We start from the raw sequence: 24,199 nt of genomic DNA, 5'->3' as shown, positions 1-24,199 counted from the left end.
TCCGTCCGTCCGTCCGTCCGTCCGTCCGCGGATAATCTCAGTAACCGTAGGCACTAGAAAGCTGAAATTTGGTACCAATATGTATATCAATCACGCCAACAAAGTGCAAAAATAAAAAAATGGAAAAAAATTACCTGATTTATTAGGCTAGGTACCCCCCACATGTAAAGTGGGGGATACTGATATTTTTTTCACATTCTAAAGTGGGGGCTGACCCCAACGTGTGATATATTGTTGGATAGGTATTTAAAAATGAGGAAGAGTTTACTAAGATGGTTTTTGGATAATATTAATAGTTTTGGAAATAATCGCTTCTAAAGGAAAAAAAGTGCGTCCCCCTCTAACTTTTGAACCCTATGTTCAAAAAATATAAAAAAAATCACAATAGTAGAACTTTATAAAAACTTTCTAGGAAAATTGTTTTGAACTTGATAGGTTCAGTAGTTTTTGAGAAAAATACGGAAAACTACGGAACCCTACACTGAGCGTGGACCGACACGCTCTTGACCGGTTTTTCAAATCTGAAAGTTACAAGTTACAAGCGGAAGTCTCTTTCCAACTTGTCATATTAGACATTGACAACCACTTGTAAATTGTACCTTGTAGCTTCGAGAAATGGCAGGAGCCTTTAGAGAAAGTGGAAACATGTAAGTGTACCTTGAGCACGTGGTCCTGGCCGCCGGTGAGGATGCGGCCGCCCTCCGAGTGCATCTCGGTGATGGGCTGCTGGTGCGGCCGGCACTGCGCGATCCGCTGGACTACTATTTCTGTTCAAAATATATTTATATAAGGACTGTATGGCCATGTAGCACGTACAAACGGGCAATTCCACGTAACTGTAATGTAAGTGACCACTTCATTGCATGTTTTTTTATTTATGATGCAAATTGAAGTCTTAATTTATCTCTAGATAAGCCTACTTTTAATCCTTAGATATATTTATATTTAAATTAGCACCATGAATAAAAAAACATGCAAATAATTGGTCACTTACATTACTCTGTTACATGGAATTACCCAAACAACAATAAATGGGCAGAAATAACCACACTATGGAATGGCCCTACCGGGACCAGAAAACGCGGGAAGCCTAGGGTTGTAAAAAAACGGTTTTCTTTCTGGCTTGAAAAAAAACATGAAAAAAACCGTGAAAAAAAACAGTTTTTTTTCTGGAGTATGTTTTTTTTCTAAAGTACGAAATCTCAAAATTTGCAAAGTAGTTAATACTTTTATACGGTTTTTTAGACTTAATGTTAACTATTAAACGAATTTAATCAAATAACTTTAATTTCTGGTCTTATAAAAGTAACATTTACGAAATCTGTAGTTTGTAGTTATCACTATTTACTGTTGGCAACACCACCGCCTCTCCACGCTACACGCCGCATCGGGGATTCCCCAATAAACGTTTGTATACTGAATTAAAATGTACGTTATTGTTATTGAAACACGTTACAACTCACGAAAAACCGTTATTGTCGTATTATTTGTTCATCTGAAAAAAAACCATATTTAGAAAAAAAACCAAGGTGCTCGGTTTTTTTTCATGTTTTTTTTCATAATTCTGAAAAAAAAAACATTTGGTTTTTTTTCTATTTACAACCCTAGGGAAGCGTAGTGAGAGGTGGACTGATGAAATAGAGGCCACAGCTGGGAAAGACTGGCCACAAAAGGCTAAGGACAGGGAAACATGGCGAACACTGGAGGAGGCCTTCACCCAAAGAGGGGTCTCTACAAATAAACTCTAATTCAATTTACAAGAATTTACTTACTCATACAACAAAATATTGTGGAGAATGAAATAAAGGCTTTTTTATATTTATTTTATTTATTTATTATGATTAGGAATCACCAGGGTGAAGCACTGTTATTTTTTTGACTATATTGGGTATTTTATGGCAAAGGGCCAACGTTAGACGAGCCATCCATGCTGAACGCGAAGTGTAAATGGATTTACTTCTCACATATTGACATCTATCAATGAGGATAGTGAGACTATTCTCCATAATGGCATCAACGCCGTTAAAAAAGCTTTTGTACTGAGTAACAGACATTTATAAGACATTTTTTTTTTCAATTGGTAATAACTCTGAAACTAGGCGAAATTCAGAAAAATATAAATTTTTAGTCTTAAAATGGGACCAGGATTATGCTCTTAAAATCTCTCGCAATGCTCACGAGCACCGTGTATGTTAACTATTTTTTTTTGTGAACAATACTGAAACTATAAGTAGGTATACTTATAGTTTCATCACACTTACTCGCAAACGAGGGTAAGGGCAATAAGTATCAATGGTCTCATTGAGTTGGAAATCAAAACGGTGCGTTCGGAGCAAACGAACTACCTACTAAAATATACAGTATGTAAACTAACGAAAACCATTTACTGTAACCCGTAAATGTCCAGGTGATACTGAGAAACTTTTACTATGGGACCAACAGCCAAAACGCGAAATAAAAATTTACTCTCCCATAGGAAATACTTACTATAAAATAAAACTATCTATGAAACTGTCAGAAGATATTTTCGTGATTTCGGGGTTGATCCCATAGTAAAAGTTTCTCAGTATCACCTGGACATTTACGGGTTACAGTAAATGGTTTTCGTTAGTTTACATACTGTATTATAGCTATAAGTGTGCAACTGTAATGGGCTTTCCATCTCTTATACATTACCGTTAGATCTCCGTAAGTTAATTAAATAAGGAATTTACCGTCTCCATCAGCTTGGTCGGAGTCGAAGGAGAGACTGAGCCTCGCGCGCGCGGAGTCGTCGAAGCCCGCGCCGCGCAGCGAGCCCGCCGACCCCGTCCGCTTGTGAGCTGCACATCAAATACTACTTTCAAACTTTTCATAAGCGCTAACAATGACTGCTTACTTAAAATTCTAGCCAGTTCAATAAGTGTCAAAAGTCTCCACTTATTCGCTTTTAGTGTAACGCTCGTATGTAAGCTCGGTCAGCTTGGCAAACTTCGGTCACAAAGATGTATGTCAATATGTATAGCCAGCGTTTGTGCGAGAATCATAACATTTTTAAGTTTCTGAACACGCACACTTACGCTTCAACAATAGAATAGAGGCATGTTCAGATTTTTGTGAGCATCTTCGCCACTCCGATATATCTGACGCCGTGTATACAAGGTAAAATTAAAATGTATAAGAGTGTGTTACTGCGTCTGTGCGCCGTGCTGAACCGCCAGTCGACCTGCGCGCCGGAGCACGCGTTGTAGGCGTGCAAGCGCAGCAGCGCCAGCTGGCCGCCCAGCGCCGCGGCCGCCGCTCGCCGCGCGCCCGCCAGCGCGCGCACGTGCGTCACGCCGCCGCCGCGCTCAAGGCCCCACCACATACACTGCAAAAAACGTTCATAGAACAATCATACTAGTAATCCATACTACGAGGGCAGAGTGATAAGTCTGGTAAAAATCCCATTCAGGGCGTAACTGTCACCAATTAAATATTCTTAAAATGTAGTCCAACCTTTTTGGAGGAAAAATGCGTATTTTCAGCAAGTTCGCGCCATTAGTTTTTTTTTAGCAATTAAATAAACAATCGGCTTGAGTTTAGCAACCATGGAGAAGAGTGAATTTCGTGTTCTGATAAAACATTATTTTTTGCGAAATAAAACCATTACGAATACAAATAAAACACTTTGCAAATATTACGGGGACTCTGCTACGGACGTCGATTAAAATGATTCACACGTGGTTTACAGATTTTCGTTGTGGCCGGACAAGCACAAATGACGCCGACCGACCCGGACGCCCGGTTGAGGTCACTACACCAGTATTGGATGACCGAGGAGTCAACGTGCGCGAGATAGCTGATACTATAGGCATTTCAGACGAAAGGGTTCGAAAGAGCTATCCGCCCATTGGCTGCCGCGATTGCTCACAGTAGACCAAAAGCGCACTAGGGTGACCATGTCTGAGGAATGTTTTTAGGCATAATAAAAAGGATTTCTGGCATCGTTTCATAACAGTTTATGAAACCTGGATTCATCATCATGACACCGGAAACCAAGGACCAGTCAAAACCATGGATTGTTTCGGGTAAACCGGCGCCGAAGAAGGCCAAAGCAGTTTTGTCAACCAATAAAGCCTTATTTTGAAGGGTTAGAGAAATCATGTTATTTATGGAAGGAATGTAAAAACTAGAAAAACGTTGGAACACGTGTATTGAGTTAGGAGACTAAGTTGAAAAATAAATATATACTTTATCAAAAATAACACAAATAGTTAAATTTTTACCAGACTTTTCACTCTGCCTTCGTAATATTATAAATGGGAACGTGTGTGTGTGTCTGTTTGTTCGTCATATTTTTTTGAGTGGAGATAGTTGAAGGGATGGAAAGTGACATGGGCTACTTTTGTCTCTTTATAACCCCCCACTTCAATGGGGGGTGGACGTTTGTATGGAGCATTCCAGTTTTCGAATTTAACTCAGGCAAAGCCGCGGGCAAAAGTCAGTTATTAATAAAACAGTAACGGCTCATTTACAAGACGCAAGAACTCGCATGCGATTTCAATTACATTGCGGGCTGTTGAACTTACATTCGCGTACAATTTAGCCGCAATGACATTTTGACAGTTCATTCTTAAAAAAATCGGCCAAGAGCGTGTCGGGCCACGCTCAGTGTAGGGTTCCGTAGTTTTCCGTATTTTTCTCAAAACCTACTAAACCTATCAAGTTTAAAACAATTTTCCTAGAAAGTATTTATAAAGTTCTACTTTTGTGATTTTTTTCATATTTTTTAAACATATGGTTCAAAAGTTAGAGGGGGGGACGCACTTTTTTTTCCTTTAGGAGCGATTATTTCCGAAAATATTAATATTATCAAAAAACAATCTTAGCAAACCCTTATTCATTTTTTAATACCTATCCAACAATATATCACACCTTGGGGTTAGAATGAAAAAAAAAATATCAGCCCCCACTTTACATGTAGGGGGGGGTACCCTAATAAAACATTTTTTTCCATTTTTTATTTCTGCACTTTGTTGGCGTGATTGATATACATATTGGTACCAAATTTCAGCTTTCTAGTGCTAACGGTTACTGAGATTATCCGCGGACGGACGGACGGACGGACAGACAGACATGGCGAAACTATAGGGGTTCCTAGTTGACTACGGAACCCTAAAAAGACGCAAGAAAATCTCGTCAGTATGGTAAGCGAACAAGAATATGGGTGGTCACATCTATCAGCATCGAGCCGCTTTTAGTGTATGAGAAATCGCTCGTTAGTATGAACATGCGTACGAAATTACGCTTGCTTTCAGTTTTCCGACGCGTTACCGTCTTCATACTGACGAGCGAATTCTCATACATAAGATGCGGGTCGATGCTGATAGTCTATGTGACTCACAGAACTTTATTTATATAGAAGAAACAAGTTCATCTATTTGTATAGGGGCCGAGCGTGTCAAATTTTGTACTGAAGTTGTTTCTTACCTGTAATTTTAAATATGTCTCAGGCTCTTGATTGTTCATAATTTTTGTGTTGTTGCAATTGAATATCACGTAACGAGGCATTTTTTATGTTTTGATTGACTTCAACTTACAAAAATTGACGCCCGAAAGCTGCAAGCTGCGATTAAAGACGGACAACTCAGTGGATTTCACTGAGTTCATTTGACACGCTAAGTAGATACGTTTGCTTAATCTATGGTATATATGATATCTGCATGTGATGTGACTTCACCCTATAAAGACTAGTAGCAAAAAATAAAACTTCTGGCCTATATCTGACGTAGGTACATAATTATATTACAGCCAGTCAATATCATGGCAAAATTCATCTACGTGTGCACGCCAAATTTTCTGTTTACGAGTATTACTTGAACATAAAAGCACCAGTCCCTCTTTTTTCGCGGGACAATACAACAGACTCACCATTAGCTTCCCCGAGCTCGCTTCCCAAAACTCGAGCCTCCCGTCCGCGCATCCTAGTATGATGAGGTCGTTACAGAAGTCCATGCACCAAATGGGCGAGTCGCGCACGGCCCGCGCGCGCCATTCCGCCGGCTCCGCGTCGTACCACGCGCTCTCGGCGCCTCCGTTCACTAGTTTACCCTTGTGTCTGTTCCGCAAACCACTCACTGACTCACTTTTATTTACAAAACTATTTTCATCACTGTCTTTCGAACTATTTACACTTAAACTATCTTTGTCTATACTTAAATTGTTAATGTCCACGTTTTCTTTTGCCTCGTAACTGTATATGTCGTCGTGTTGATCGCTGCAATAAAGTTCCCTGTGGAGTAGTTGACCAATTTAGTATAGAATGACGTTAAGCGACAAAGCTTTTAGCATAATAGATTCTCAAATATCAGTCAATTTTTCTTGATTTCTGTATTGTGCTTATTATATTAAGGTTCTCATTTTAAAATTGTAATATTTAAACTAATTATTATTATTAGGTTTTTGAATTTTACCCCCAAGTTTCAAAACAGGGAGTCAATTTTTGAATGTCGACAATTCGTATTCATGAAATTCGTTCAAAAATATCTCTACTACTAGCGATTTAAATTCTACTAACAGAATCGAAAACGAGTGGTATTATTACCACTAGTTTTAAAATTACTAGCCGTCCTTTTTCAAAAATAGCATTACGTCGTTTTCCACAGACTTTCGAACGGCGAATTCGTGCGTTCGAAATTCAAAAATCGGTCCCCTGGGTTGGATTGTCCCCGTCACCGACTAATTTATTGTAGGTGCTCTGTAGGCGATAATGCCGATATCGATAATATATCGATAGAGAATGAAAGTCCTATATGTATTCGTCTAAACAGGGCTGAAAATATAGCTAAGATCTTATAATAGTACCTGTAGGTCTTGGCGAAGTCGTATCGTGTGGTCTCCGCGGGGGAGAGGTGTGTGGCGGAGTCGCGGGGGGCGCGGAACCGCAGCCCGCTCAAGTGGTTGCTTAGACCCTTGCGCAACGAGAGGACGGGCTGTAAAGCAATCCATCTACTTAATATGTTCATAGATAACATGCCGTCCTTTTTCTTCACGTTGGAGAAAAAGGTAGGCATACAAACTTATGGTAATATATATGATAGTGTACCTACTATCGGCCTAACATAATATTCGGTGGATCCTTTTGAACTCCCCATACAAAAAAGATGTCGTACTATTGGTGCCCATCGCAATAATACCTACAGGTGTCATGGCGGACGCTGTCATTAACACCTTTAAGCAATGTTTTAAGTCAGGTTTAGACGAGCAAGTTCTTGCTGCAAGTTTTAAAACAGAAGTATATGCAAGAAAGAGATGCAGATATTTGCCACTTGCTCTTACTTATAATCATAATCAATTTATTAATAATAAAATTACAGGTCATTTACATTACATAGTTATTCCCTATATCTAATAGGAAACATAAATCAAAATTAACAATATATAATTAACACCTGCAAAGTGCAGAAGGTTCCACTACCTGGTTATAGAATTCCTTATGGTCATAGAAGGCCTGCTCGATTAGCCAATTCTTGAGTTTTGATTTAAAGATTGTGTAGCTGTGCGAGTTTACTATTTCATTAGGTAGATGATTGTATACCTTTGGGCCCATGACGTGTACAAGCTTAGCTGACTTGGCCAGCCTGTGCGGCACGGCCGGAAGCCTTCTCTCGGCTCGAGATGAACGCACCGCATAACGACGGGAGGTTTCGCTACTCTCACTCTGAGGTGTACTTTCTATTTGATCTCGCGCGTACAGTGCTGCTTGTAGTATCAGCATAGATGGCAGGGTTAAAATGCCCAGAGACTTAAAGTAAGGCTTCGCCGACTCTGTCTGCGAAATGCGAACTACAGCTCTTACGGCGCGTTTCTGAAGTCGGAACACCCTTTCCCAATCTGCAGCACTCGCCCACAAATCTACCCCGTATTGCAAATGAGCATGCACCGATGCAAAATAACAATTTCGCACCATATCGCGGGGGAGGATTCGTGCCAGCCGTTTTAGGGCAAAACAAGACGCTGACAGCTTGCCACATACCTTATCGATATGGGCCGCCCAAGTCAGTCCTCTGTCTAACTCGAAACCCAGAAGGTCGTCTTTGTGACTTGATCTATGAAGACTCCGTTGGCGTTTACTGACAGTGACTCCATTTGTCTACCCGAGAGGTCGAAGTGAATGAAGTGAGTTTTTTTTATATTCAAAATTAGACCGTTATTTCGGAACCAATCGGATAGAATTCCGGCAGTCACATTCAGCTGTGCATCTAGAGCGTCGCAGGTCGGAGCACAGACAACTACCGCAACGTCATCCGCATACATAAATATCTCACCAGTGTGTATAGCGTCTGGTAGGTCATTGAGAAGAAGGGAGAACAAAATGTTGGAGACCGATGAGCCCTGCGCCACGCCCATGCTGGTACGTATCGCGTCCGACTGGACGCGGCCGCCGTCCGCGACCACGACCTGGGACCTGTCGCGCAGCATGTCCATCATGAGCGCGAGAGCTCTGTCAGCAAATCCATAATGGCGCAGTTTGTCTTCCAACACCCCATGGTCCGCCACGTCAAACGCTTTGGATAGGTCGCAGCAAATAACTGCGACCTGCTTTTTGCACTCTCGAGCCTCTAGTATTTGACGTACTACGCGACGTGCTAACGATGTGGTCGAGCGGCCTTTGCGATATGCATATTGCCGGTCGGATAGCGCATCGGTAGCCGCAAGGTAGTCTGTTATTCTCGCACTAAGGCCGTATTCAAATACTTTGGCTAGAACAGGTATAATGGCGACCGGCCTGTATCCGTCGATGGCTTCTCTTTTGCATTTTCCCTTAAACAATGGAGCTATACAATACTTGCAGCAATAACTTGCAGGTCTAAACTCGGCTTTAGAATCTTATGAAAATATATTATATGGCTGTGTTACATACCTCATTTTGTTTTGCTGCAACGGTTTCTTGGAATGCTGTAACATAAAAAATAAAAAAATAATAGTTATTTGTTATACAAGGGGGCAAAGTTGTATTTTAACGCCGAGTGTAGACGACAGAACCTAGGAAAAAGACTTAAAACTAATACTTACCTATACTTATATCTATACATACCTTTTTTACTTACCTATTCTGTATTATATTGTGCTCCTTATATAAATAAATATATACTTACTCTTGGAATAGTGAGCGCGAGCGATATGCCGTACTATATATACATAGATACATACGTACCTGTACCGAACTCGAATCAGTTGCTAACTGACCACTGTCACACATGCACGCTGTCCCTCGCGACCGCTACCTATTGTTACTTTCATTTCGTAAACTAGTGTTTTTCTTCTGCTACTGTTCTACCCTGTACCCCTACTCACCGTCTACAGTCTACAAAGTGGTCTTCGAGCCGGATCTAGGAATTACCTGATCGCCGCGCAAGATGGTGAATACCCGCAGAAACCTAAAAAGAGAACGTGAAAAGCAGGAACGCGAACTGAAACAGGCGGATATGGAGGAAAGTGATGTGAAGCAACTCACTAAGGAGTCCACTGATGAAGACTCGAAGAAAAATGTCAAGGAATGCGACAAGACTTACGTAGCACCTGATCCAGGAGAGGGTACTTCAAAAATGTTTTTGGACCCGGCTGATAAAGAGCCTCACCACCCGTCCGGTTCGCGCAGTAGCAATCGCTCGAAGTCTGCATCATTTAAGAGTACATTAGTGGATGAACGCAAACAATTAAAAATAAGAGCTGCAGAGGAATTAGCTCGCATACAGTCTGAATTGGTTCAGAAAAAGCTAGCGGCAGATCTAGCAGCCTTGGAAGAAAAATACAGTCACATATCGTCGTCGAAGTCAAGTGAAAAGAAGAATAATGGAAGTGAGATTGAGAAGTGGATCGACCAAGGTCAACAAGTGCTTCAACGTGCTCGCGAGGAGGGTGACGTCACCGGCCGCCCGCCGGCGCTAGCCGCCAATGATGCAGAAGCCACCGTGTCTATGCTGGCACACGCCCTTAAGGATCTCACAGCTTCCACCTGCAAACAAAACAATAATTTAATTAGTCGTTTGAGTACACCACGAGAGTTACCTACCTTTTCTGGTGACGCCCTGGAGTGGCTAAACTTCAAACAATCCTTTGATGAGTCCACAGAACTCTGTAACTACAGCGCGAAGGAGAACATGTGGCGCTTGAGGAAGTGCCTCGTCGGAGCGGCACGAGAGGCAGTAGCGGCGCTACTCACGAGTGGTTCGTCGCCCGACACCATCATGGCAACCCTTCAGCTACAATTTGGAAACCCAGAACTGATTATAAATAAAATCATGAATGATATCAAGAAAATACCTACATTGCCTCAGGACTATATTGGGGATATAGTGAAATTTTCAATAAAAATTAAAAACTTCGTGGCAGCAGTAAAAACGCTCAATCGAAACGAGTACCTAAAAGGCGTCAGTGTTTGTACGGTCGTCTTATCTAAGTTACCTACTGCTCTGCTAACTAAGTGGTCTGATTATTATTACAAACATAAGGATATAAATGTTGACGTCAAGCTGACCAAGTTGGAATTATTATCACAGTTCCTCTCAGAAGAAGCTACAAAAATTACCGAATCTGGCATCAGTCTACTAAACATTAAGCAAATAAATAATGATAAAAGTTCATTCAAACAACATGCAATATGTGCTATAAGTCAACAATCAGAAAAGTGCAAGTTTTGCAAGTTATCCCCTCATAGCCTAATAAAGTGTAGACTATTTAAAAAGTCATTACGCAAAGAGCGTTGGAACTTTGTAAGAAACAACGGAATTTGTTTTAAATGCTTATCAGCTGATCATGACAAGGAAATGTGCCAAGCGCCGATGTGCGACAAGGACGGCTGCGCACAGCCACACCATGCACTGCTCCATTATCCTATCAACAAACAAGCCCCCAAGCAAGTTCACGCCGTGGATGTTATCTCTGAAGACAAGGACGAGGATGATGATGATGATGACTCTCACTCCTCACAGCCAGAAAGTGAGCCCGCGTCTGGGAGAAGTATCGTTGCAAGTGTTAGTGATATCAACAGCAAAGTACTTTTAAAAGTTGTTCGTGTCAATGTTCACGGTCCTAAGGGCATGATCACAACGCACGCCTTTTTAGACGACGGTGCAGCAGTATCATTAATTTCGGACAAAGTGGTAAATCAAGTGGGATTAGTTGGAAAGACTCGAAATATGCGTTTACATGGTGCCTGGGAATCTGGAGAAATTTGGTGCAAATCTGAAATAGTGGACTTAAAAATATCAAACATGGACAATAAATGTTTTAAATTACGTGCGCGAAAAATGTCAGAACTGAATATACCTGTGCAAAAACTATCAAAACTAAATATTCAAAACTATGAACACTTGATTGAATTAAATAATCAACATTTTGTGAACGCGGATGTGAAACCGGAACTATTGATCGGACAAGATTATTATCACCTAATTATGCCTCGAAAAATAATTTCGCGTAAGTGGAACGATCCTTGTGCTACATTGACTGTATTAGGATGGTGTGTGCACGGCCCTACAAATCAAACCTCGCCCAGGCAGCGCACTGCAAGCAACGTCCTGTTCGTGTCACACTCACCTGCGCGCGCGCATCGTTCTCGCTCGCTCCCTCCCGCCGGCCGCCTTAGCTGTGATAACAGCGGTGCGCCCGCCCGGCTCGCCGCCCCTGCAAGCACATGCGCGTCAGCTGTGTTGTCACCGGCCGAGCAAACCTGTTTTGTTGAATCTGCAGTCTTATTTATTGATGCGAACGAGCCTACTGATAATTACAACGCAGATGTGTTATTGCACGAAACGGTGAGAAATTATTTTAACTTGGAAAGTGTCGGCGTAACTGCAAAAAAGCGGGAAAATAAAGAAGAACAACAGGCGATTTCTATTTTAAATGATACGGCAAAGTTAAAAAATGGCAGATGGGAGGTGGGGCTTCCCTGGAAAAATGAAGAAAAATTAGTGGAATCTTACTCGACTGCGGAAAAAAGATTAAAATCTGTTGAGAAGCGATTGCGAAATGACGGAGAATATGCTTCACGATACCGCGAGCGAATAAGACATTTATTTGAAAATGACTACGCGAGAGAAGTAAGACCCGACGAAAATGGGAACAGAATTTGGGTAATTCCCCATTTTGGGGTAGACAATCCCAGAAAGAAGAAATTGAGATTAGTCTTTGACTGTGCTGGTATTTCTCACGAAAAAAGTCTAAATGATTATTTACGTCAAGACCTTGACTTATTAAATTCACTTTATGGGATTATGTTACGCTTCAGAGAAAACCCCATAGGAATAACGGGGGACATACGTGTCATGTTTCTTAAAATACGAGAAGAAGATCAGAACGCCTTCCGTTTTTTGTGGCGAGATAATCAAGGTCAACCGATAAAACAATATGTTATGATGTCACTTTTATTTGGAAGAAATTGTAGCCCGTTCGTTGCACAATTTATAAGAGATAAGAACGCTCAACAAATCATCGAAACGAAGCCTAACGCCGTCCGTGCTATCATGCATAGTCACTACGTAGACGATTTCATAGACTCGCTGTCCACAGAAAGCGAAGCGATAAATATCATTGACGATGTTTCAACGGTGCATAAATTCGGTGGATTTGATATACGTGGCTGGACAAGTAACAATAAAAATGTTTTGTTACACTTACCTAAAGACCAATTAAGTACTAATGGAGAAAGTTTGCTGGTAGATGGCGAAAATAAAACTCAGCGAACCTTGGGAGCAGAACTAGGGCAGTTGATGTGTCTTTTAAAACATACCTAAAGACATGCTGGAATTCAAGAAAACGCCGACTATTAGCGAGAAATTTTACGCATTACTATGTCAAATATATTTGGTATATTAGCACCTGGAACAATAAAAGGAAAAATATTGCTGAAGTTCATCTGGAACACAGCCCTATCCTGGAACAAAAAAAAAAAAAAATCTAAGGAGCTATTTATTGAATTTAAACAATGGATTGCCGACCTTAAGAGTGTTATGCATCTCAACATGCCAAGATGGTATTTTTCTACGTCTGTGAAATCCATAACGAGTGCGAAAGAGACAACAAGTGTTCTGGAACTTGTTTTGTGACGCAGCGCCAACCGCCTTCGCAGCCGTCGCATAGGTACTGGAGACTTGTGAATGATAACGGAGATGTGTCGTGTCCCTTATCGCCTGCGAAAATAAAATATCGTCAATGAAACGATTATCTACCGTACTAGCATGCGCAGAATGCCTAATATTGAGATACTCACAGATACAGTCGTTCGGTGTGGAGATAGCCTTACTAACTAAAGAGAAAACATTAAAGAAAAATAGCTTACCTGTACTACATACCTTGGCTCCATACCTGGATGAAGATGGACTGGTGAGAGTTGGTGGCCAAATAGACGCGGCGCCTGAAATTTCATTTCGTAAAAAAAAAAAAAAAAAAAAAAAAAAACCTGTAATTTTAAATCGAAGAAACTATGTGACCAGATTACTAGTAAAGTTTTATATGAAAATGCTGCGGTGCTCCGGCAAGGACCAAATGAGAAAGGACCATCTGAAAACAAGATCACGAGTGTTGTTGGTGAGCCCTGCAGCTCGCATTGTACGCCTACCAGTGTGAGTACTGCCGAAGCAGTACTGGGCGGGAGGTTGTAGACGACAGAACCTAGGAAAAAGACTTAAAACTAATACTTACCTTTTTTACTTACCTATTCTGTATTATATTGTGCTCCTTATATAAATAAATATATACTTACTCTTGGAATAGTGAGCGCGAGCGATATGCCGTACTATATATACATAGATACATACGTACCTGTACCGAACTCGAATCAGTTGCTAACTGACCACTGTCACACATGCACGCTGTCCCTCGCGACCGCTACCTATTGTTACTTTCATTTCGTAAACTAGTGTTTTTCTTCTGCTACTGTTCTACCCTGTACCCCTACTCACCGTCTACAGTCTACACCGAGTGTGGAATTGAAAAACGAGCAAGTGAAAGGATTCTATAGTTGAACCACGAGCAAAGCGAGTGGTTCGAGAATAGAATCCTGAACTTGCGAGTTTTTTAACACACGAGAAGTAAAATACATTTGCACCCGAGTGTAACACAAAACTTTTCCCCTCACTATAGCGCGGAAACTACAACGCAAAAAAATGCGTTTATCACTGCTTCCAGTAGTTCCACAGATGGTAAATCATCTTTATTACTAGATTCACCTACTTTTATCAATTTTAAAGCAGTTCATTTGACTTTATTCAAGGTCAAATTACTTTACCCACTAGTGGATAAAATGCGTTTTTACCCGCTGGTATTAAAGGACAAAACACGTGTTTCCGAGCTAGTGAGGGGAAAACATTGTTACTCTTCATACCAAGCTAATAAAACGGCTTCGCTCGCGTTAGAAAGATGTCACTCTCCATCCCTTCAACTATCCCCACTTAAAAAATCACGTCAATTCGTTGCTCCGTTTTGCTGTCAAAGACGGACAAACAAACCGACACACACACTTTCCCATTTATAATATTAGTATGGATTAGATACGTCATTTGATTACAATGTACATTCAAAGTCTTCCTGACCTGGAGTAGGGTTCAAAGGTTCATTTTTCTTCGCCACTTTGTCAGCAAGTTCTTTCTGTAGTTTAAAAAACCTGGAAAGAAAAATCAATCAAAATACATTACTTAGGTACTTGATAATGGGGATTTTTTTCAAAATTTAGAAAGTAAAATTTATCCATTGTGTATTTCTCAAGTGTCATTCAAACAGAGTACAAGTTACGATGTTAGGTTCTAGAAAGAACGTAACCGTTTTGGGACACTGTTCATTTTCTCCATACAATGAATGCAATTTTTTGGAACCTTTACTCTAAAACGTCAAAGACCTAAGCTTGAGGGTTTGATTGGTACATAAGTAAAGGAATGTTGCTCACGCGCCGCGGTCGATGTTGGTGAGGATCTCTCCGTTCTGCGAGTCCCACACCTTGACGTGGCCCTGCAGGCAGGAGCTGACCACCTGCTCGCCGTCCGTCACCAGGCACTCCACCTCCTGGCCGTGCCCCGCCACCACCAGCGGCACCGCCTCTGTCACCAGCTGACGATAATAACAACTTCAGCAAGCGATCAAATGAAGATTTGTCGCCTAGCTTCAAAAATCTACCTTTTACTGATACCAAAAGTGAAAATCTTGGCAGATTGATTTATTTGATAAATAAATAAATTTGAGGTTGAATATGTTCAATGAATTTGCCATGGAATTATGACGTCACTGGCTATACTGATATTTTAGTCAATTGGCCGATTGGCGATTTGTGAATGTTTATATCATTGAAAATATTAATGCTCCTAAAGTTAGTATTATTATAATAACTTAATTAGGATTATTAATAACTTGCATGGTTAATTGTTAATTGCATCAGTAGGCCTAGCACATGACACATGACTGCGCGAGAGTATGTCGCCGCGAGATAGATGACACGTCTTCTTTTAACTGTATTAATGACATAAGAACGGGTAGTCTATCTCGCGGCGACATATACACTCGCGGCAATCGTGTGCTAACCCTGCAGGCCAATAATCTTTCCTACACAAAATATGTTATGCAGTGCACGAAATAAAATACCAAATAATTAGAAGAAAAATATGGACAGTAGTTATTTTTAAACATAATTTCTATCTAATAAGTCAAATAGAAAGATATTAAGTAATTGAGTTGACCGTGACGTCACTGCTCACGAATACAGTCATTTTAGCAAATCGTTTTGACAGTCCTTATAAAGAAGCTAATTTGACTAGTAGGAAACTAGCCTATTGTGTGATAAGTAGAAATGGCTCACCTGCACCGCTGGTTGTTTCGCAATGATTTTCCGATATTCGTCATCTTCGCTCCACGAAGCGCGCCACTCCGCATAGTTGCGGGAACAGACGCACCTGTTTGACACAACGTAGTAATGTTGAAAAAAAGAACGCATTTCTTATTTGTATTTTGAACACTATTTGGTTAAACGAATGCGAAATACTTTTTATCGTGTTTTAAGGATATCAACGAGCGATATTTGTAAAGAGCATTGAAGAAATCAAACTTCTGGCTAGATCAAAAAGCTCTGGGAACTTATCAAAAGACCCATATTTGAATTGAGGTATATAACCTGTAGAGCACAACCATCATGTAAGCGATGACGGCCACGCTTATGGTGCACAGGATGGCCAGCAGAAGGATCTCCATGGGGGTCGTCGGGTATATTGGCAGCTCTGTTGGCTTGCGCCACTGCTTTTGCTGACTCTTGCCATCTGTGAGCTCGAACTCTGTGCAAACAAAACCACGTCAAAGAAGACTGACGAACATAAGCCACTGTTTCGTGAACTAATCAAGCCACGGGCGGAGTTGCATCTACTCGATCCTTTTCTTTTACTGAGGGGCTGCTATTACTAGTAAAAAGAATTGGCTGCATACCGGGCCCCGTAGCCGAATGGCATTTCTGCGACGCCAAACACCACAGGAATGCAGTCTGGCTCTGTCGCGCCAATACCCAAGAGCGATAGAGATGGATTGCATTTCTGCGGCGTTTGGCATCGCAGTAATGCCATTCGGCTACGGTGCCGGGTAACGAAAGATAATAGCGTACCGGGCAGCGTGTCAAGCGGATCCAGCGCGGCGGCGAGCGCCTGCCAGCGCAGCGGCGGCGGGTCGCGCTCGTCGGGCAGCCGCACGGCGGCCGCGCGCTCGGGCGACACGCGCTGCGACAGCAGCACCGGCGGCAGCACCGCCACCACGCGCCCCGCCAGCGACTCGTTGTACTGCCCCAGTATCGCCGACCAGTGGTACGCTGACACTCTATCAAAGTTTATAAATTTGTATCGTAACACAATCAGCTCCTTAACAAACTATGCGCATCCGTGCTTAGCTTGGCGAACTATGTAGATGCGAATATAAAGAAACAATAAACTTGTGCGTCATTAAATTTATAGTCGAGACCAGCGTCTCCTAACCCGGTATAATTACATGTAATGGGGTGTGATAAGTTAGTCAATGATAAAAAGACCAGTAACAGAGGGCCTATTATAGCAAACCAGTCTTTCGTTTATGTGTCTCCTTATTTGCATCTCGCTGCAATGTCGAATAGAATTTTTGCGCTAGTCGTTGCTGAATTGATTTAATCATTAATGTAACTAACCTGGACCACGGACGGGAGTGCGGCGAATGTTTCAGCAGTATGGTGTCGTTTGCGTTCCCTACGCTTTTATCCGAATCTGACATTTCCAAAAGCGGCGAAAACACTATCGGGCTCCTACTGTCATTGTAGAACACATCAACCGGTTTCTTTGGAAGAAAACTCACGTCGCTCTTCTTGTCCGTCTTGCTACTAACATCCGGTTTGTCGAGATTAGTTATAAAGTAATCGACTACACCGGAATTGTAGACTATCATCGATATCCACACCAGCATCCACACCATGAAGGCGCGCTGGAAGAAGCGCGTCCTCGCCCACATGTTCACGAGGCGGATCCGCTTCGGCACCTTCTGGTCCTGCGCCTGCGGGCTGGACTTGCGCTTCGCCAGCACGTCCGTGGGACTGTTTTGCGACAAGCCGTTTAACCTCGGGTGTGATTTCGACTTCGTCATTCTAAGAGGCGACATGCTGCTCTCGTCTGTGTAGGTCTTCTCAAACCTCCAATTCAGGGCGTTGTTAGCGTTAAAGTACTCCTTTAGATGAAGTTTGTTATTTTGCTCTTGAAAATATTCCATGCGCCGGACGTCGATTCCGAGAATGGTTGCGAAGAAAACCATTTGAACAAAATAATCGGAAATTAAACTGACTATCATAAATATTGAAAATTCTTGAATGAACGGAACAAACGTGAAGAAGCTCACGGTCAGGATGGTTATTTCTGTGAGTAGATTTTTGGTGATGGACCAGCCTTCCTTGCTGAGGCCTTGCGCGAGCCGGATCTTGACGTCGAGCCGCGAGTCCGTGGAGGTCACGCTCTTGGTCAGCACGAGGACATTCTCCAGCCCGACGATAATCACAAGGTAGGGAAATATCTCTTTGCCTTGGAGGCTCAACGAAATGCCAAAGTAGAAGCATATTCCCATAGACATGGAGAGGCTGCCGGCGATGGTGACCATCGCGCACGCGGACAGGCCGAGCTTGGACCGTATGTACTCGATCTTCCTCAGGGAGAAGTACACGTAGAGGAATATCCCGACGAAGGTGATCATGAGCGGCACGAGCTCGCGGTAGTTGAACTGGCCCGGGTAGTACACCAGCGTCAGCTCCTCCGCGTGCGTGTACGGCTGCTCTTGGTACAGGGGGTACATTGCTCTCAACTTTTTCGTCAGGGAATTTAAAAATCTGTAAACGTAATATTTTCATTAACTGCAAACTTTTTCACATACACTTAGGGGGCAAGAAAGTAAAAATAGTGTGGGTAGATAGGTAGGTATAAGCAAAGAGGATGGAGTATTATAGAGAGGTACTGTCTAAGTAAAATTTGTCAATCACAGTGCATAGACTGCCATCTCTTGACACAGGCTTAGAACTTTTGAACCTCAGTTTTGACAATTTGGCCCATATTCTTAGCTTGATATGTGTTAAAATTTCAAATATTAATATTAGCGCCATCTAGCTGAGCGTACCCCAAAGGTGTAATGCCATCTTTTTCTGTATGGTACTGAGGTACGTTTTTTTCTTAGACTTTGTCTATACGGAGTTATATATGTGTGTGGTATAGGTATGTGGTTGTGACCTGGGCTCGACGCGCTGGTAGAAGACGGTGACGGCGAACTGCAGCACGCGCGGGCGCGCGCGCAGCGGGTAGCGCTTGATGCCGCAGTCGCGCAGCTGCATGCCGAACGCCATCTCTGCTATCGACACTTTGCTCTTTGGGAGGTTCTGCGCAACAATTAACAGAAGACATTACCTTTTGAACGTCAAATTCATTAACTTTATACTGTAATCTGGAATCACAACAGCCCAGCCCAGCCCCAGAAGTAAAAACTAAGAACGAAATAAACTAAACAGGCTTGATGCCCTTAATGTAGATAGATAGAAATTCCCTTAACAACTACTTATACTATGATACAAGTAACATTTACTTCATATTTTGACCTTAATTTTAAAGGTAACAATTGTTTTATACATAATAATTTATATTTGTTTGTTAGTTTTAAACTTAATTTTCATATTAGTATTTTTTTTTCAAGTTCAACCTTAATGTATCAAACTTTATTCAACTCCATGGTTACCTTTTAAAGTTTTTTTTCAATAAATAGGACATAGTTTTAGCACCGTTACTTATTAATTACTAATTAAAGCAAAACAAAGGCACTTACTTGGTAAGAGAGAACGGTGTTCACAACATTGACATCCATAGAGAACGTCTGCAGGTTCTGCTGCCACAGGTTGGCCGGCGACAGCACGAGGCAGCTGTATTCGGGCAACACCCGCTCTAAACTCGCTTTACTGTTCTGCTGCTTTATGCCTCCTATCTGGTAGCAGTACTGGGATAAGCTGCCTTTACTGAAATGTAGAATTTGGTTTCAAATATGTTTTAAATATGATCACATTAATATAACTTTTATAATAAGTAATTTAGAAGTCTTTCCACAAGGTTTTTTTTAAATTGTATATTCCATTTAACCAGTTTCTAGATAAAGTTGAAAACTATGAATCTTAAATTAGAGCAATATAGTTGAAATTCTCTTGATGCGTATGTGGTTGTTACAGATGTAGTGCGAAAGATTTGCCTTCGTATTGTTACGGAAAAGTACGAACGTGTCATGCTATTTCAGTCAGTCTCAGTACAAGATGTACTGAGACTGACTGAAAAAAATACAAAGGAAACCCTTTTCGCACTATATCTGTACAGATTTTAAGTCTGGGAAACAGTTAAAATACTGACTTTATTATGGAAATTTTATTCTTCATTATAGTCTAACTTTGCGTAAACTATTAACATTAAACAAAATATTGGGCGACACATATAATAAACTAAAACATATAAAAATACCTGTATACCTCACAAAGGTCAAGATCAAATAATGGCAGTTTGTTTTTGTTGTAGTTGAAACAAAAATAGGTAAAAAAAATGATTTGCATGTATGACAGGTTATTTGTTGTGAAAAAAGTGTGTGTAGGTACACCTTATGATGAGCATAATTATATGTAAACATTTTAATTATGTATTTTATGTCAATACCGTTGTCCACTGTTAACCTGAGAAGTATTAATTGATTTTCTGACTCCGCAGTCAAACTTATACCGTAGTTTTGTGGAGCACTGTATATTTATACTATTTATTAAATAAATAATAATAATAAGGAGATAATAACTTACGTTTCAGGGTCCTCATGATTTTTTATAGTTTCTAACAACCGGAAGACCTCTTGCAACGGAGCTCTAAATGCATCCCACATACGCAGGTTGCTATTCCAGGGTGACACTCCTATATACAAATTATAGTTAATGTTACCTATACAGAACATTCACCATTACTAATTCAAATAAGTCTCGTGTTCTCCTCCTACCTATTTAGATGATTATAATACTTATACAATCACCAGCAATGGCAGCAATAAAATGTTACTCTGTGAAGGCCGAGATAACATCTTATCTACACATAAAGTAGCCATAAGAGTGTGTCACATATGTTTGCAGCCTTCAAAGAGCAATATGATATTGCAGGTGACTGTACAAGGAGCAATACAACAAAGTAACCAGAGTGAGGCATCATTTGGTTCTTAAAACTGTGAAGTTTCTTTGAAGTAATACATTATAGCATTTTTAATAACAGTGGCCCATTTCTCAAAACTGAAAGTTACAAGTTACAAGTGGAAGTCTCTTTTGACCCTGCCTGCTGCGCCGCGGTCCCGGGTTCGAATCCCGGTAAGGGCATTTATTTGTGTGATGAGCACAGATATTTGTTCCTGAATCATGGATGTTTTCTATGTATATAAGTATTTATATATTATATATATCGTTGTCTGAGTACCCACAACACAAGCCTTCTTGAGCTTACCGTGGGCCTCAGTCAATCTGTGTAAGAATGTCCTATAATATTTATTATTTATTTATTTAACTTGTCATATTAGACATTGACAAGCACTTATAAATTGTAACTTATGAAAGGTACAAGCCTTGTATTACAAGTGTGTTTCCATGACAACCCATACGATTTGACAGTTCGCGCACTTGTAATACAAGGCTTGTACCTTTCGAGAAACGGGCCCCAGGTCATTAGACAGTGTGGCAGGGGCATAAGGGGGATGCAGCAGTTTTGTAACTTTGTACATCATTGATATCTTAGGCTGGTAAAATAACTATGAATGCATGTCACGTTACAGTCAGTGTTATTATGGATTTTTGTGGTCTGTTATTTATAAACACATCATGTTGAAAAAGAAATGGTATGTAACTTAACCTGGATGTTAAATAAGTGGCCCATATAATGCCATATCTTTGCTCACTATAATATATTATACATAGAACAAGAAATCGCATTTGAAGTACGAGTATAATAATTATGCGGAGCAAGAAAATAAAATACTATTAAACTACAAAAATTCTGTATTATTTATACACACCTATTTTCAGTATGATTTGTTGCACATAAAGCAGAGGTTTGTCTTTGGCCCAAACATATGGTAGTTTTTGAGTCTCATTGAACAGTAGTTCTAATGTTTGAGATGAATCTGGAAACGAAAGTAATATATTATTATGGAATATGGCAGAAAAACAGCATGGAGGTCATAATTGCTTAAATCTTATAATTAACCTTTTACAGCACAAGAAGCCATATATGGTGAAGTATTCTATACAACTGTATTGACAGCTATTAAAGTTCAAACTTAATCATATTTTTATTGCATGTCCGAACAGTTACTTTATGAAGTTATTTGGGAAGCAATAATAGTTATTTGTTATACAAGGGGGCAAAGTTGTATTTTAACACCGAGTGTGGAATTGAAAAACGAGCTAGTGAAAGGACTCTATAGTTGTATATAGTAGTCGAGAATAGAATCCTGAACTTAGCGAGTTTTTCAATACACAAGAATTAAAATACATTTGCACCCATGTGTAACACAAAACTTTTCCCCTCACTATAGCGAGGAAAGTACAACGCAGAAAATGCGTTTATCACTGCTTCCAGTAGTTTCACAGGTGGTAAATTATCTTCATTACTAGATTCACCTACTTTTATCAATTTTAAAGCAGTTAATTTGACTATATTCAAAGTCAAATTACTTTACCCACTAGTGAATAAAATGCGTTTTTACCCGCTGGCATTAAAGGATAAAAGAAGTGTTTCCGAGCTAGTGAGGGGAAAAATAATTTATTATCAAATATTATATTGCTTAGTGTTTTAACACCTTCACTGTGGCAACTAGCTAACATTGCAACTAGTCATACTTTTTGAGAACCGATTATTATACAACATCTATTTCAGTTTATAATATACATTATATGCAGTTTCTTTTCTAGCTATATCTATTCTACTCTTCATAATGTAAACAAATTTTAATTTTAAATGTGATTAGATGTGCAAGTAATTTTGAGCCCAAGTTTTACGCTGGTAATATGGAATGAATATACCTATTATTTGAAGCACATTGTATCTAGTCAAGTTATTTCACATAAGTGTTGTGTTATCAAATAATATCATTGTAATTACTAATAGATTGAATAACTTGGTTCTACATATAATATTTGGTTATTCTACTTCATGAACTTACCTTCTGGGAGACAGTTGTTAGAGTTGCAACTTGCTTTACTGAATTCCATGGTATCAAGTAATGGCAAATTGACAACTATTGGTATATTTCCTGGTAAGGGCACATTTAGTAAGGGGTAACTATAAACAAAAACACATGATTTATTTATGATTAGAAGTTATGATTTTATGTTGGTACTTTAATTAGATGTGTTTTAATATACTCACCAACAAAAGAGTACAATAGAGAGAGCAAAGCCTATAACTGCAATGGGATTAGAGGAACAGAATAAACCGTAGGTGTAATATATCTGTGCTACCCGCTCAGGTAACGTACTCCCGGCCATTGTGCGTCTCCGCCGAACACGAGGCCGGAGTTCAAGAATACTTCACAACAATATTGGGCCCGACTAATGGGAACGTTATATCGGGAGTCGGGTTTCCACAATCGTGCAATTCAACGATGATCGCATGTCTTGATGTAATAACGGCAATTACTTCTGAGGTTTGCATCATGCATTTACATGCCGCCTTCTAGGTATTTTTCTTTGGAATTGTACAGCTTTGTATTGCACCAATTGACCGACCACGCAATTTTGACAGCACTAATGACACTTCACGACAAAACATACCCATAAATTAACACATCTAAAGATATAGTTATATATTTAAATCCAAAGGGAGCAAATATATAGTTATTTCACCAAAATCTTATAGTTAATTGTATAAAACACATTACGGGCTTAGGGGGAAAAGTTCCAAATATATTTGACATGTTGGTTTTGTTTGACGTTAAGTTTTTTTTAATAAGTGTGAATCATATCACTCAAAATGATGATCATACAGCCATACGTTCAATAACTGCGTAATTGCCATTATAAATTTCCAATAATTGGAATCTATTATATATTTGATCATATATAAGGAAGAAATAAATATATTTTTTAAAATACTAATCTGTTTCTTATTTTAACCGCATTTCTTCAACATATACCATGATCGCGACTAGCGACATCTAGCGTTGAACTCGTTGAATTAGTGAAGTGTAAACATTTGGACTTGTTTTTAAAATTACCTATAGAGTGCGCTTGAGTCGAACCTGGCAACGATTTGAGCGATTTTGATTATTTCGATGCTCGGTGTTTTCAGTCAAATAAATCCGATGTACTTAGGATATGTTTAGGAAACTCAACGATAGAGGGCGTGAAAAACAATTATATGCCGTAGTGCAAGTTGTTAGCTAGATGTCACTGTTACCCCCGCAAACTGGCTAACGACTTGTTGTCGTAAAATGTATAAATACTGGTGCCGTAGCCAAATAGCGTTTTTTTCCCCGGGATGTCCCTCCTTTTCCCCGGGATGTCCCTCCTTTCCCCGGGATGTCCCTCCGGTTTCCCCGGGATGTCCCGTAGTGTAGAAAATTCAAGTTTTTAGCTTTTATAGACCCGGAATATTTCAATTCTACTAATGCTCATATCGAAACTTTAAGTCGGTCTGGCGGATGGTTGGGTCCATCC

General features: G+C 40.3%; 1 protein-coding gene across 1 annotated transcript in view; it reads right to left on the bottom strand.

The window, feature by feature from the left end:
- The window catches only part of LOC125240957 (sterol regulatory element-binding protein cleavage-activating protein), a 34,124-nt gene extending 10,675 nt beyond the window's left edge, over positions 1-23,449 (bottom strand). Inside the window, exons 1-18 of the mRNA XM_048149179.1 lie at positions 22,911-23,449; positions 22,705-22,823; positions 21,556-21,663; positions 20,309-20,417; positions 19,306-19,492; positions 18,720-18,865; positions 17,147-18,325; positions 16,598-16,806; positions 16,121-16,277; positions 15,809-15,902; positions 14,906-15,066; positions 14,556-14,626; positions 8,885-8,919; positions 6,826-6,953; positions 5,893-6,253; positions 3,172-3,349; positions 2,715-2,822; positions 658-767 (exon numbers count right to left, since the gene is read on the bottom strand). Coding sequence (XP_048005136.1) covers positions 658-767; positions 2,715-2,822; positions 3,172-3,349; positions 5,893-6,253; positions 6,826-6,953; positions 8,885-8,919; positions 14,556-14,626; positions 14,906-15,066; positions 15,809-15,902; positions 16,121-16,277; positions 16,598-16,806; positions 17,147-18,325; positions 18,720-18,865; positions 19,306-19,492; positions 20,309-20,417; positions 21,556-21,663; positions 22,705-22,823; positions 22,911-23,029 — 3,579 coding nt within the window. The 5' untranslated portion in view covers positions 23,030-23,449. The remainder of the gene's footprint in view (positions 1-657; positions 768-2,714; positions 2,823-3,171; positions 3,350-5,892; positions 6,254-6,825; positions 6,954-8,884; positions 8,920-14,555; positions 14,627-14,905; positions 15,067-15,808; positions 15,903-16,120; positions 16,278-16,597; positions 16,807-17,146; positions 18,326-18,719; positions 18,866-19,305; positions 19,493-20,308; positions 20,418-21,555; positions 21,664-22,704; positions 22,824-22,910) is intronic.
- Between the last annotated feature and the right edge of the window lie 750 nt (positions 23,450-24,199).

This window comes from Leguminivora glycinivorella, chromosome Z (genome assembly GCF_023078275.1).
Source record: "Leguminivora glycinivorella isolate SPB_JAAS2020 chromosome Z, LegGlyc_1.1, whole genome shotgun sequence".
Taxonomy (NCBI): domain Eukaryota; kingdom Metazoa; phylum Arthropoda; class Insecta; order Lepidoptera; family Tortricidae; genus Leguminivora; species Leguminivora glycinivorella.
The sequence above is the reverse complement of the archived record's forward strand: the minus strand, read 5'-3'. Positions and strand labels throughout refer to the sequence as shown.